This window comes from Microcebus murinus, chromosome 19 (genome assembly GCF_040939455.1).
Source record: "Microcebus murinus isolate Inina chromosome 19, M.murinus_Inina_mat1.0, whole genome shotgun sequence".
In the NCBI taxonomy this organism is placed as follows: Eukaryota; Metazoa; Chordata; class Mammalia; order Primates; family Cheirogaleidae; genus Microcebus; species Microcebus murinus.
In genome coordinates, this window is record NC_134122.1 from 30,170,005 (window position 1) to 30,185,020 (window position 15,016).

At 56.0% G+C, this 15,016-nt stretch overlaps 2 protein-coding genes across 4 annotated transcripts in view; both read right to left on the reverse strand.

The window, feature by feature from the left end:
- Positions 1-5,122: 5,122 nt before the first annotated feature.
- On the reverse strand, positions 5,123-9,987 carry UPK3B (uroplakin 3B). Its single transcript, XM_012759073.3, has 6 exons — positions 9,824-9,987; positions 9,509-9,658; positions 8,984-9,209; positions 7,908-7,987; positions 7,067-7,196; positions 5,123-6,599 (listed from the first exon to the last, which is right to left on the reverse strand). The coding sequence occupies exons 1-6, from the start codon at positions 9,915-9,917 to the stop codon at positions 6,440-6,442; spliced, it is 840 nt and encodes a 279-aa protein (XP_012614527.1). The 5' UTR covers positions 9,918-9,987; the 3' UTR covers positions 5,123-6,439.
- Positions 9,988-12,448: 2,461 nt separating this feature from the next.
- DTX2 (deltex E3 ubiquitin ligase 2) overlaps positions 12,449-15,016 on the reverse strand; it is a 37,282-nt gene continuing 34,714 nt past the window's right edge. For all 3 annotated transcript variants that reach the window (XM_012759071.2, XM_012759072.2, XM_012759070.2), the window contains 2 exons: positions 13,930-14,019; positions 12,449-13,114 (listed from right to left, as the gene is read on the reverse strand). In XM_012759071.2, the coding sequence (XP_012614525.1) occupies positions 12,887-13,114; positions 13,930-14,019 (318 nt within the window). In that variant the 3' untranslated portion in view covers positions 12,449-12,886. The remainder of the gene's footprint in view (positions 13,115-13,929; positions 14,020-15,016) is intronic.

Below are 15,016 nucleotides of genomic sequence, written 5' to 3' on the forward strand. Positions count from 1 at the left end.
AGTGGTTGTGTGTGTGGCCGTGCCAAAACAGAATTCAATCCCTGAGGGTAGCCTTTTGGGCTGAATAGTTAGTAGCTCATGAAGAAAAAGAAAATGGTATTTTTCTGTAATGCTGTCTGGCCACAATACTCTCTTGGGTCTGGGGAAACTTAGTCCCATAATGGATCACTAAACTATAACATTGTTCTCCGCTGATATTTATTCTGTCACCGTGCTGGGAAATGCGACAAAGTCCCTTACGTACAGTCTTTTATGCTTCTTTATCCAAACAAGCAGGCCAGATTCAATGTGAGATTCTATTCTATTAATAGCACAGAGGACAGAAGACTTCAAAAAGGTTGGAGAGGCGTGGTGGCTCACGCCTGTAATCCTAGCACTCTGGAAGGCCGAGGCAGGTGGCTTGCTCAAGGTCAGGAGTTCGAAACCAGCATGAGCAAGAGCAAGACACTGTCTCTACTATAAATAGAAAGAAATTAATTGGCCAACTAATATATATAGAAAAAATTAGCTGGGCATGGTGGCGCATGCCTGTAGTCCCAGCTACTCGGGAGGCAGAGGCAGCAGGATCACTTGAGCCCAGGAGTTTGAGGTTGCTGCGAGCTAGGCTGACGCCACTGCACTCACTCTAGCCTGGGCAACAAAGCAAGACTCTGGAGGAGCATTCTTTTTTTTTTTTTTGAGACAGAGTCTCACTTTGTTGCCCAGGCTAGAGTGAGTGCCGTGGCGTCAGCCTAGCTCACAGCAACCTCAAACTCCTGGGCTCAAGCGATCCTTCTGCCTCAGCCTCCCGAGTAGCTGGGACTACAGGCATGCACCACCACGCCCGGCTAATTTTTTTGTATATATATTAGTTGGCCAATTAATTTGTTTCTATTTATAGTAGAGACGGGGTCTCGCTCTTGCTCAGGTTGGTTTCGAACTCCTGAACTCAAAGGATCCGCCCGCCTCGGCCTCCCAGAGAGCTAGGATTACAGGCGTGAGCCACCGCGCCCGGCCTGGAGGAGCATTCTTAATCTGAAGAGGCTGCTACCCGGCTCCAGCCCCAAGCACACCACTCCTTCCGGGAATCCCTCTCTTTTTTTTTCTTCTTTTTTTCTTTTTGAGATAGAGTCTCACTCTGTTGCCCAGGTTAGAGTGCTATGGCATCGGCCTAGCTCACAGCAACCTCAAACTCCTGGGCTCAAGTGATTCTCCTCAGCCTCCCGAGTAGCTGGGGCTACAGGCATGCGCCACCATGCCCGGCTAATTTTTTCTATATATTTTTAGGTGGCCAGCTAATTTCTTTCTATTTTTAGTAGAGACGGGGGTCTCACTCTTGCTCAGGCTGATCTCGAACTCCTGAGCTCAAAGGATCTGCCTGCCTCGGCCTCCCAGAGTGCTAGGATTATAGGCATGAGCCACCGCCCTCAGCCCAGGAATCCCTTTCTTATCTCTCCTGTGAGCGGGGACCCCTATTTCACCCTGTTGGCTCCTCCACCATCTCTTCTTAACTCTCCTTTTTCTGAGGACAGTCCTGGGAGGCATCACGACATAGTCTCTCCCTTGTGCACTGTTGGGGTACACAGTTTGGCCGGCTCCTCCCTCCCTCCCAGCAGGGAGATTTCCTCCAAGACAGGGTCCTCTAGGAGGACTGAATGAAAATGCACAACTGGGAGGATTGATGTGGGCTTCCAGCCCATCCACCCCTTCTGATTTATGGAGCTGGACACAGAAGAATCCTGCCCATAGGGACAACCTAAAGTGTACAAGTGATCTGTTTGGGTCTCTTTCCACCTCGCATGGCCCCACTGGGGCAGATGTCCTCCTTTGCTTGGAAGAACAGTTCATTAGTTTAAATCTCTCAGACCCTTGCTTTTTCTGCTAATCTACCCACATGCTGGATACACTACCTAAAATCCCAGTCAGTCCTACACCATCATGATCCCCTCACTCAATTGGTGTTTAACTTTTTCTGATGTCCCCAAATGTACCTTTGAACACGTCTGAAATAAAAAAATAATTGAATGCTGAGTAAGACTCACGTGGTCAACGACTGGGACTCAAAAGCCCCCTCATTTCTTCTTAGCCTCCTGATGGGGACATCTGGTCCCTACAAACCCTCGGAATCAGACTGATGGGAAACAAGTATATTTCCCTAATAGGGATCTGGATAACATGCCCTATAGCCAAAATGTTAGGCTCCTGGGACAGATCACCCCTAGAGGTCTGTGACTTGGCCACCCTAGACCCTTGGTTAGAAGAAATAGCTCTGCAAGCTTATCAGCCATGTGACTTTATAACTTGTGTCCTGAAGGGATATGTTTTTGTATGTCAACAAGGAGAGCCTTGGAGAGCCTTAAATGCACATGCATTAAAAAGGGAGATGATGGCCAATGTTTATTAAGCTATTCTACTGCTCCTTTCTCTGTACATGATGACTCAGATACCAACTGGGCCCCTTCTATAAAATTGTTTTCATGGGCTACTAGGGGAATTTTGGATGGAGAGTCCATCTGGGGAACACTAGGCCAGTATCTCCTGGGAAGGATCCTAGATGGGGATGGATATTTCTTTGGGTTTACCTTACTGCCATGGTGGGTGGTGGCTGATCAACAACCTATCCATAACCTTGATGACAATTGCTAATGAAACTGTAGCTATGATAGCTGCCCAGCAAAAATCATTAGACTAGGCGGGGCATAGTGGCTCACGCCTGTAATCCTAGCACTCTGGGAGGCCGAGGCGGAGGATTGCTCAAGGTCAAGAGTTCAAGACCAGCCTGAACAAGAACAAGACCCCGTCTCTCCTAAAAATAGAAAGAAATTAGTTGGACAACTAAAAATATACAGAAAAAATTAGCCTGGCATGGTGGGGCATGCCTGTAATCCCAGCTACTTGAGAAGCTGAGGCAGAAGGATTGCTTGAGCCCAGGAGTTTGAGGTTGCTGTGAGCTAGGCTGACACCATGGCACTCTAGCCCGGGCAACAGAGCAAGACTCTATCTCCAAAAAAAAAAAAAAAAAAAAAAAATCATTAGACATTTAGACTGAGTGGTTCTTGATAATTGCATAGCTCTTGCTTATATCTTAGCAGAACAAGGGGTGTTTGTGTTATAGGTAATTCCTCATGCTACAGGTATATAAATACTTCAGCAGAAGTAAAAGCACATACTGCTAAAATCAGACTGCAGGCTTCTTGGATGCAACACCCAGGAAAGGATAGAGTAGGGCTGGAAGTTTGGTTCTCAGAATCTGAGAATTCTCAGACTGTTCACTCAGATTCCTTAAGAACTTTGCTCTGTTCTTTCTGGGATCCTAAAATTTGTTCTCTCCCTTTACTAATTATTTTTCTAATTTACCTGGTAGCAAATATATCAATCCAATGTGAGTTAAAATGTTGCTATAAAACAATAGACGAAAGCACTATGATGATGTTGGAGACATCTAACCATCAACTTAGGACTTGTACTTTCAACAGCAGGCTCAGCATTTTCATTTCTCATACCCCAACTGCGCCCCATCTCAGCAGGAAGCAGACAGATTGATCAACGCTCTGATTCCTCAAGATTGAGGAAGGAATAAAAAGAAGGGGGCAGCTGTAATCAGATCCATGAACAAACACAAAGTGCCCCCTCCCCCTCCCAGGCATCTATGTTCTCCCTGTAGCTTTCTTGTGTTTGGGATTCCCAGGCCAGTAGGGCTGGATGACCAAAATGTTATAATCTTTCTGTTTAGCTGATCTGTTTACCTTGTGTTTTCTAGAAATGGCTTTTGGAATCCAGAAATGGATTCTTCACAGCTAACAGTGCTGAGACTCGCCATTCATCACTAACTTGTGACTTCTGGATCAGACTCCTGCACACCTTGATTTCAACACAACCTGCCCAAAGCATGTAGCTGCCTTCCTTAACCCATTATAAAAACTCTTGCCCAGGTTGAAAAGACAGATTTGAGGCAGTTCTTTTGTCTCCTGGCTGACATCAACCATACTAATTTCCCTTTCTTCCTTGGCAATCCCCACTGTCTCAGTAATTGATTTTCTGTGTGGTGAGCAAACAGACCTAGACCAGAACCCCTTTGTGGATATGGTAACACACGTGGTCTCTCTGAGGAGCTCCCTCTCCTGTCTCCTTCTTTCCTCCTCTGCTGACTGACTTCCACTTGCCCTTCCAGACTTAGCTTGGAAATCACCCCTAGGAAGCCCCCATGACCCTCAGTTGGGACCAGAAGCCTCCCCTAGGCCCCCATGGCCCCTGGGCTATGATTTAGTCTTGACCCCATAGTGTTGCCATGTCTATTTGGAGGCAGTTTCCAAGGTCAGGCCCCAGGCATCCCCAGGGGATGAAAGCAGCTCCCCAATGAGGTCAGGAGGCTGTGCCAAATGGAGTGACAGCCACAGGAGGAGCCACTGGGGCTGTACCTGGGAGCAGCATGGATTCTGGCACTAAGAGCAAGTACAGGAGGGACCTAGGTCACGAAAAAGTCTGTAGCAATGCCTGCTCCTAGCTGATCCTGGGCTCTGGAAACATTCATTTACATCTGCATTCAGCAAACACCAGGGGCCCCTCCTCCTCCCTGCCATACCCCTCCCTGGCCAGGCCCCTAGCTGGGTGTCTAGGGTGTGGACAAGACAGCATGAGATGACTCCGCTGGGGTAGCTTATGGGGGTGAGGATTTAACCCTCTCCCAATTCCAAGAGGCAGAAAGGGACCTGGGCTCCATAATGGAATTTAAAAGTGGCTGCCCAAAGGGCTGGCTCCCATGTCAGGATGTCCCCAGAGTATATGACTGAAACTGCTTCTGTCTACTCCTGCAAGGCGTATTTTGGCTGGGAGAGGCACAGGCAGGATCAGGGAGAGACCTCCAGGGAGGAGGGGTTTAAGGGCTTGAAGGTAAAGTGCTTGCCTGGGAGGGAGCACTGATGAATCCACATATACTGTGTTGGTAGTGGGCTTCCTGGCCCCAAGACATGTGAATGGGTCTCTCTGGGGCAGTTAGGAGATGGCGACACCCCAAAGTAGGCAGGGACACCAATCAAGAGACAGGCTCAGGGTAGCCCCAGAGCTGGGGGCAGAGGCCGAGCGGGGTGGCTGCGCTCCCGGGAGCAACGCCCCTGTCCTAGTGCGGGCACCACTCCGGGCACAGTGAAGGAGCCAGACCACCTTTATTCACCTCCAAAGAGGGCTGCAGCCCAAAGGCCACCATCGGGTGCTCCCCGCAGGCAGGGCCTGCATGCTGGCAGTGTGGTCAGACCAGAGGACCTGGGAGGGCGGCCCAGGGGGACACGGAGTCCAGTGGCAGGCGACAGAGTGCGGCAGGCAAGTCACCGAGCCTCAGTTTCTCCATCTAGAGAATCGCTGTGGCTGTATGGATTGGACGGCACATAGTTGGCTTTCAGGCGGGAGCATGACTCACGCCTCTGGCTCGGCAGAAGGCGGCCTGGAGTCCTGACTTCTGCAGACCTTGCGCAGCGGCGCCAGCTCCAGACTTCAAGTAGCCCGGGGTGGGAGGGGCCAGGAATAGGAGCGCGCATGCGCTCGGGCCGTGCGACGGCCTAACTGCGGTGCTCTGGCGCCTCCGTGTGGCGATGATGGGAACCACCAGCCCTGTGAACAGATGGAGCTTGGGGTTCTGGAATGTGTCCTTTCCGGTGACAGGGCCTCGGTGACAGGGGCTCGTGGGTCCCAGCGAGCACGAGCACATTGAGGTGACAGTCCAGGGTGCGACAGCCCCCCAACAACAGTAACAGGTCATATCTGGACATGCGGTCATCTGAGGTCCAGAGTGGTGAGCCACCCAAGGTCAGGACTAGCTATGCTTGAAGCCCCATGGCTAACACTGTGTGGCATACAGCAGGTGCTCAGTAAATGCTTGTGGAGTGGATAAGTGCATGAGCCATCCGTGTACATAAGGGGGTTAGAAGTGGTGGCCAGAATCAGTAGCAGACAGTCGTAACGTGCATCTGCACTGTCTGAGCTTCTGGCAGGTGGGTCCCCCTCATAAGGGGCTATGCCCAGGACAGAGGAGGTGCCTCTGAAGTCCTCACTCACTCAGCCTCAGCCACTGATGGGGACACAGGGACAGAAGGTGGCTCAGGCCTCATATGTCCCATGATAAGCCCAGCCCCCTGCATGGGACAGAGTAAGGTCCTCCACAAGCCTCCTCCTGGGGTCTGGAAGCTTCTATCCACTGCTCCAGCCTTGTTCGCAGGAGGTCAGGCAGAGCAGAGGTGGGGACAGCCCTCCCCCAAACTGTCCCACATGCAACCTTACAGGTGCTGGAGAGGGATAGAAACGGCCAAGCCAGAAGCCAGGCTGCTAAGGGGGATTGGGGCGGCCCCAGGCAGGACAAGGCTATGCTGGGGGAAGAGGCACACGGCTGGGGGACATGGGCGCAGGGCAGGGAATGAGGCTGTGCACTGGCTCCCCGCCTGCTGCCACCACCCCAGCCTCATGGGCCAGGCTAGGGGCTAAGGCTGGGCAGGGGGTCCAGGGCAGGCTCGCAGCCCACGGGCAGGGTAGCGGCCTCGCTGGGCGGGATGTGGTGCGTCATGTAGCGCTTCCCCATGAAGGAACCGATCCGCAGCTGCTCGGGGGCCTCCTCGGGCCACCACAGGCTGGAGCTAGACAGGGAGAGGAAGAAGAGGTGTGTGTCCCTGCCAGGTGGGGCAGCTGCCAGGTCAGGGCCTGCTCCCCTTCCCAGCTCCCTCATCTGCAGCCTCTGATCCCACCTTCCTCCCTTCTAGCACCAGCTGGAGGCCTGCCTCCTCCACGTGGCCACCCTAATTACGCTGGTGTCAGGTCACTAACTCGCCAGAGGGCCATGGGGAGAAGACAAGGCCCAGGAGGGAAGGGCCCTGGCCAAGGACACACGGAGGGACAGGCTGGATCGAGGCCACTCCTCCCTGAACCTGCTCTCAGGGGGCGCTGTGGGACCACCTCACTGACCCTGGAGGGGAGAGATACACAGTCCCTGGGAAGGGCACTGCTCAGCTCATATGGCAGTGTGAGTGGAGGGCTTCCAGGCTGGGGCCTGGGAGAGGGAAGGGGCTCTGTGTTGGCCAGGGGTTCTGGGGGCGTCACCACTCACAAGCGCACGGTGGAGGCTGCCAGGAAGGCCAAGAGCAGGAGGCCAGCCAGAGAAGAGAGGACGGAGGTGATGACGATCATGCCGCCACTTCGCCGCCCTGGCCACGTGTCGATGGAACCTGGGGCCTTCCCTGCACACACAGTGGCTGCTGGGAGACTGTCCCTGGACCCCAAGGCTGGCTGTCACCTCCTGCCCTCCCCCCCCACACTCATACCTCAAGGTCTGGCCAATTCGTGTCCCCAGACAGGCCCCTGAACCCACTCATCTGTCTGTCTCAGAACAGGATAGCATCTGTGCTCTGCCAGCCTGGCTGGTCTCACCTTCTAGGCTGTTCCCACCATGTGCTCACCCACCCGCTGCCAGCACGTGGCAGGCAGGGTGCTGCAGGCCTCAGGACTGAGTGGGGCACTGCCCGGCTCCCTGGAGGCCAATAGTCAAGGCCTTCAGATGACAAGAGCCCCACCCCACAGCCCAGGTCTGTCTCCCAGGCAACCCCCACATTGGACACCCGACACTAGGTACATGCAGTTTCCTCAGCCTGGTGACTCATGCTCACCTTTTGGGCTCTGCTCAGAGAAACCTCCAGAACCCGCTGTCTTCCCTGCCAGCCTGGACTCTGGCTTCCATGCCCTTCTCCTCCCAGCCAGCAGGGGCTGGCACAGGCTTGGCCCCCCATGTTTCACAACAGGACACCCAAGGGTTGGCGAGCACTGGGGATGGGCAGAGCTGGTGCCCCTGGCGATGGGGCTGGCCCATGACAGTTGTGCAGAGGGTTTCCGGCCGGAGAGGCAGGTGAGTCCACGGCCCATGGAAGCCAGGGCGCCCCTCCCCGCAGTGATACCTTGGTGGAGAGTGATGTCCTCCGACCACCTGGTCTGGGCCTTGGGTGAGCCCCTGGTGTCCATCAGGAGGAACTTCACGCTGGAGGCAGGAGGCAGTTGGGGAGGCGGGGTGAGGGTCAGACACTCAACTGCCCCAGGCAGGCAACCCCCTGTGGCCAGGCCCCAGGGAATGACCTGCCAGCCCTGCTCTGAAACCCTCGGAGACCCTTCCAGCCAGATGACCTGCACCAGAAGCCCCAGTCCACCAGGGCAGTCCCTCCTCAGACACTCAATCTGGGCTGGGCATGCTGGTTTAGTGGCCCTTTACTAAACGTCACGTATACAATGAGCAGGGTGAGGTAGCCCTGCAGGTCACATGGCGAGGAGGGGCCCCAGGTCTCCCAGACAAGCAGCACTGGCCAAGAGGGGTTTTTGAGACCACAGGAGAGTGAGCCCCCCCCCATGGGGAAGGACATGGCAAAGGGCCAGTGGGGAGTAGGGGACAGGGAGGGAGGCTGTGCTCAGTCACTGAGAGGCAGGGTCCCAGCACCAAGAACGTGGGAGGCAGGAGCCCTGGGAGGTGTGAGCACAGTGAGGGACACAGCAGGCTGGCACTGGTGCTGGTGGCTGCCAAGGACAGGGTAGGGCGGGGCTGGAACAGAGCCAGGGTGTAGCACAGGAGGGAGAGGGACGAGGAGGGTGGGTGAGAGGGCAGAGAGGGGCAGGGGCTCTGAGTTTCCAGCCACACCCACCCTGCATTCCTGCTCCCCCTAGGCCCTGACCCCTGAGGACACCTGGCCTCCTCCTGTGGCCAGACAGTTGTGATCTGGACACTGGGGAGACACCTGCTTTCCCCTCTCGGCTCCACCCCAACCTTGACAGGCCACTTGGCACTCTGTGACTCAGTTTCTCCATCTGTAAAAGGTGGTGGGAGCCATCTCTCCTGCTCTCTCTCTCACATCCCCTGGACTGGGTCTGCACCCAGCCCCCAGGCCATTTCCTGACTGCAGCTTTAAGTCCCCTCCCACCTTGACTAAGTTACCATCTCTCCTGGTACCCGCCCCCACCTCCTGGGCCTTGGGCCCCACTGACCCACCGGTAAGGTCCAGGGCTGGGAAGGGGGGCGTTGCAGTAGAGCGGCTGGTGGCAGCCATGGTCATTGCCCACCCGCAGCAGAGGGGCACCTCCACTGCCCCCCGTGGGGTCCTCACAGGGCAGCTGGTCCAGGGACAGGGGCAGCGTCATGTAGTAGCCGTCAGTCGGCAGCTGTGGGGAGGCCGGGATCTCAGCCAGGGTCTGCGGGTTCTGGAAGGCCCTGGAGGCTGCGGGACAGAGGAGCAGATAGATGGGTATGTAGCAGGGAGATGGGCCTTGTCATGCCGACTGGCTGCCTGTGTTCACCACCCTCCAGCCCTGACCCCCCTATCACCGGCTCTTTCGGGACCCCCCAGACACAGTCCGGACACAAATCAGACTTGGTCACCCTCTAAGAGTCCCATCGGGTTGGAGCCCAATCCACACCCACCCAGCAGACCTAACAACTACAGGTGCTAGTGAGAGACTCTAGGGCCACCGCGCCCCACATCCCCCATACTCACTGGGCCCTAGAGCAGCCCCTTACCATTGCTGAGGGCCACCACCAGCCAGACAGTGTCTCCGGCACTGGCATGTCCATCAAGAACACAGCGAGGCTGCTCCAGGGAGAAGGTGGTGGCCGTGACCTTCCCTTCCAGGTCCCAGGCTGTTATCTGCGGTGTGTAGGGGATCAGCTCTGTGGGCACAGGGCACAAGGGTGAGCGGTGGGGGCCTTGGAGACAGGTATGAGAGGCCGGCTGCTGCCCCTGGGACTGCCTCCCCCTGTCGCAGACGGCCCACTCCAGCAGGTGCCCCAGCCCCTTGGGTCTGGCCAGGCACATCCATCCTGGACCCCACTCACCTAGGCCCTGGCTGGGCCCAAGACAGCTCAGCACCACGAGGAGGACGAGGAGGAGCACCAGCCCCAGGACAGGCTGCCTCGGGAGGAGCCCCATGCCACCAGCCTGTATCCCTGAGGTCAGAGGCTGGTCTGTGCCTAGGGCTGCACCCCACCCCCAGCCTGGATGAGCTGGTTAGTCAGGCTGCCAGCTGGAAAGACCTGTAAAGCTCTCCCCACCCTCCCTGCAGTCCAGTCCAGCTAGTCACAGGGAGGGAGCTGGGTGGGCTCTGGTGTGGGGCAGGCCCGTGCCTGGCTCCACCACCAGGGCCAGGGCTGAGAGCCAGCAGCCACTGGACCCTCAGATGCCCACCAGGCCACTCCAGGGTCTAACATTGGGATTGGGGTCCTCTCAGCCTCCCATCCCTGGGGAGGACGCCCAGCCTCTGGAAACATGGGCTCAGGGCCACATGCCTGAGATTCTTGCCCCCCAGGTGCCAGGAGCCTCCCCCTGGCCTTCCCTCCCCACCCAGGGCAGCCCCACCTTCCTGGCTCCAGCCCTGCTGGCCCTGCCCTCACAAGGCCACATCGTCCCTGCTCACAGCCTGCTCCCTTGTACAAAGGAGGAACCTGGACTCGGAGGAAGGACTGCAGAGCCTGAGAGCCGACCAGCCCTCCACGCACACTAGCACTACGTGGACTTTTGAGATATAACTCACAGACCATAAAATTCACAGCTTAGAGGATTCTAGTACATCGTTGTGCAAACATCACCACTAATTGAACCTTTCCATCCCTCCAAAAGGAAACCCTGCACCCTTTAGTCACTCCCCATCCCTTGCACCCCCTCAGCAACTATACTGTCTCCATGGGTTTGCCTATAATGGGGGGGGGCATTTCGTAGAAAGGAATCACACAATGGAACATTTTGTGTCCGGCTTTTTACTGAGCACGTGTTCAAGGTGTGTCCATACTGTAGCTTCTGTCAGTGCTTCGTTCTCCTTAATGCCGGAGTAACATTCCACTGTGTGGACAGACCACACTTTTGAGCCATCAGCCAACAGATATTTGGGTGGTTTCCATCTTTTAGCTATGATGATGTCGCCATGAGCACCTCTGTACATGTGGTTTGCGAGTGGACAAGTTTCCAGTTTCCAGTTCTCTTGGGTCTATACCTAGGAGTGGAATTGCTGAGTCACATGCTATTTTCTAAAGAACTGTTTTCCAAAGCGGCTGCAGGCTGCATTTTACAGGGTCCAATTTCTCCACTTCCTCTCCACAGTGGTTATTTTATGATCGCTTGAAGCCAGTTCAAGGCTGCAGTCAGCTATGATGACATCACTGCACCCAAGCTGGGTGACAGTGAGAGCCTATCTCTAAAATATATACGTATGTTCTGGGTCCCATACCTTTACCTAGTATGTGACTTGTGAGCATTTTCTCCTATCCCGATTGTCAGTACCTCTTAATGGGGACACACCGAGGCCTGGGGGCCTAGAAGGGCAGCAGCCTCTCATGCTCAGAGGCTGTGTGAGCTGGCGGGCGAGTCTCAAATGTGGAAGCAAACAGGTGTAGGGGCCAGCCAAGCTAGGGTCCTCTATTAAGGCCTTACTGCCTTTTCCCCAGGACCAATTTAACACTAGACACAATGCCACAGGCCCACAATACTTGCAGGAGCCCATGAAAGTGTTTTTGCTTTAAGGTGAGAAGGAAAAAAGTGAACTTTTACATGAAAGAAAATGAAAATGTGTTTATCTCTTTTTTTGAGACAATCTCACTGTCACAGCTAAAACACATGGTGTTTTAGTGGTGTCATGATAGCTCACTGCAACCTCAAACTCCTCAGCTCCAGCTATCCTACATCAGCCTCCCAAGTAGCTGGGTCTACAAGTGTATGCCACCACACCTGGCTAATTTATCTATATTTTAGTAAAGACAGGGCCCCTAATTTGTCTATTTTTAGAAGAGACAGGTCCGTTCTTACTCATGCTGGCCTCCAACTCCTGAGCTCAAGCGATCCTCCCAATTCAGCATCCCAGAGTGCTAGGATGACAGGTGTGAGCCACCCCACCCAGCCCTATGTTTATCTTTATACCAACATATTATAAACAGAAGTTATTTTTAATGGAGAAATGGGCTCACAAAGGCAAAAGTGCCTCTGGCCATGACTGTCACACTGTGGCTCTGATCCCTCCTGCCCCAGGCCAGTACTCTACAGGGCAGGCAGCAAGGTCTTGACTGGGGGCAGAACTAGAACTTGGAGGGTTAGCATCAGACCAACCCTGCCCCAGATTCCAGCCCTGGCTCTACCACCTAATTAGCCTTGGACCCTCGGGCCACTCAACTGCACCTTTGAGCCTCAGTTTCCTTATCCATAAAACGGAGACAGCAGCACCCACCCTGTGTGTAAGGCATTTGGAAAGCAGAACCCTGGGGACACAAATGTAGGGGCTGCACTGGGATGTCAGGGTGGTGACTGCAGACTGCAGGAGAATCCGCATGAGGGCTCCTCAGCCCCACTGAGGCATGTTTCTGCATTCATCACATGGGGTGCAATGGGGCTTCCTGTTCTGATGCAGCCAGATGTGTGTGCTGCCTCTGCATAGGGGTCAGGTCACACACACTCAGCACTGCCGACACACCAGGGCCTTTTGGCTTTGGCTATAGAATATTTATTTTATTGCAAACAAAATCTGAGGTATGAGCAGCTGATCCAGAACCCACACCCGCCCAGGCTGGGGCAGTCTCCACTCACCCCACGCCAGGCCCTGGGTCCTATGGGCCCAAAACAGCCCCCTGGAAGACAGAAGGGCCCTGTGCACTGAGGTAGCTGCATCTTAAGCCCCCATGAGTACAACCCTCCAGGGCTGCCTGATTTCCACACGGATCAGTGCCCGATTCCCGTGCAGAGGGGAGGCAGGAGGCAGGCAGGACAGACCCAGGCTACAGGTGGCACACACCCCACCCTCTGCCCCAACAAACATTCTAGCCTCTCAGTATGGGCACCTTCCCACCTCCCACCTAGGGGCAGCCCAGCCAGCAAGGGCAGTGGGTGGCCACCAGAGGCAGGTGTGGGAGGCTAGCAGGTCACTGTTGCTCCAAGCAGTCCTCAGTCACCCCCTGGGCGGCCAGCTCAGCCAACACGTTGTGCAGGTAGTTGGGGTCAGGGTAGCCGTGGCCTGTCACGTTGCGGTCCATCTCCGTCTTGTGGTGGATCTCGTTCCATACCACCGTGTCGGTCTCACCGGTGGTGCTGGACGTTCCCACGGTGAAGATGAGGCGCCTCTTCCAGGCCACCTTCAGGAGTTCCAGGACCTGCCGGAAGGGGGAGGAAGAGGAGGGAGGTGGAAGGGGAGAGGAGGAGACAACAGAAGGAGGGAGAGGGAGGGGGTTGGGGAGGTAGGGAAGGCCCAGTGAGCAAGTGTGGACTCTCTCCTGGTGATCTCACCCAGCCCTGGTCCTCCATCCATGGGGACCCCAGCACTGCTGACCAGGCAGCCCAAAGATCCCACATGAGCCTGGCCCTGCCTCAGTGCCCAGTCGCTAGGCCAATACCCGGTATGTCCCTGAGTCCTCCTGCTTCCCAAGTTCATGCTGGGCGAGCTCCCTCCCTCCCTCCCTTCCTCCCTCCCTCCCTCCCTCCCTGCCTGGCCAGCTGCCAGCTGGGGCCTTTCCTCTCCATGGCAGCCATCCGAACCTCATGTCAGCAGCTCCACCCAGAAGGCTCCAGGAGTGCTCAGGTTCACCCCATTCCTAGGGTGGGCTTGCAGGCTGGCCCTGCCTTCACAAGCCCTCACTGCACAGCTTGTCCCTGACCTTCCCCCATAGCTGCAAAGTCCCTATCCGGTCTCAGTGTGGACATGACTCCACAGGCCATATTGGGTCACCTAGTCCCCCGATTCAAATCTCTGACTTTAAAGAGCTTATGACCCGGCCTAACAGGTTGCAGGGAGCCCTGTGCTATCCGGGCTTCTCTCCTTGCACCCATGGTGGGTCCTCAGGAAGGAGCAGGAAACACCAGCCCTTGTATCTTGTCCTCTCGCTGCACAGGCAGGGCTGAGTGTGGCCACCTGGCCTCCCACTGCCGGTCAGGGCCCTTCCCTGCCCTGAATGGGCGGAGGGAACTTTACCTTGCGGCCCTGGGTGTTGTCCGGAAGGTAGCACTGGCGGGGAAACCCTCTGGCGGTGAATGGCTTTCCAGGGTTGGGGTGCTCGGGGCCCTGCAAGGGGAACAGGCAGGAGGATGGGAGTGATCCAAGGGCCCACCGAGGCAGCCTCATCCCTCGGCCTTCCTGGCTGCAGTCCTTTCCTGTGCTGAAGTGACCAAATAAGTCCCGCACCCGCCCCCCAGACCTAAAGTGCACATGGCCCCCCAACCTACAACTGCCCTTCCTCAAACCTGTGCCACTCTGTCTGGTGTGAGACACCTGCTTTCTCCCCTGATGACACTGGGAACCCTTCAGAGACAGGGACAGACTCTCCTACTTCTTTGGCCTGAATGGAAGGACCTTGCTTGTGACCCCACACACACCACAAGTCACACCCTCTGCTCTCCTGTCGGGATGCACAGCCCGGAGAACCCTGAGAACAAGCTGGAGAGGCCCTGGGACAGCAGTGGCTCACTGGACAGGCGAGGGGCTGGAAGAGCCCATGGCCCCTGCTCTCTGCCCTCGGCCACTCAGGGACAGGTCTGTGTACAACTGGAAATTCTCCTCTGCCCTGAGGTGCTAGCCTGTCGGCAGTGTTTCTAAATTTCCCTGAGCCATGGAAGAGGGAACCAGGGGAAAGGCACGTCATTCAACAGGACAGACGGACCCCATCTGGCACCTGGTGCCCACTGCCCCCCGTCCTTCCCCCAGGCCCCAGGCACGGGACCCAGAGGATCAGGGCTCCTACCTCAGCCTCCACCGGGGGCCCTAGACCTGTGCTTCAGTTCCTGACACCCAGACCAGACCCTGCCGCTGCCAACCCAGGCCTGGGTCTCAAGAACAATGGTCCTGCCGGGCTCCTCAGCCCCTCCCACCCACACTCTGAATCCAAAGGGCTCCTCACTGCACATGCTGTCCAAGGGTCCCCAGATGCCCAGTGTCAGTCCAGCTCAGATGTCTCCTCCTCCAGGAAGGCTCCCTGGCTCCGGCAAGGGTTGAGGCCACCTCTTCATTTCCACAGCCTAAGAGCCTGCCCCAAGCCCCAGCACTACTGCCCCGGGTTCCCAGC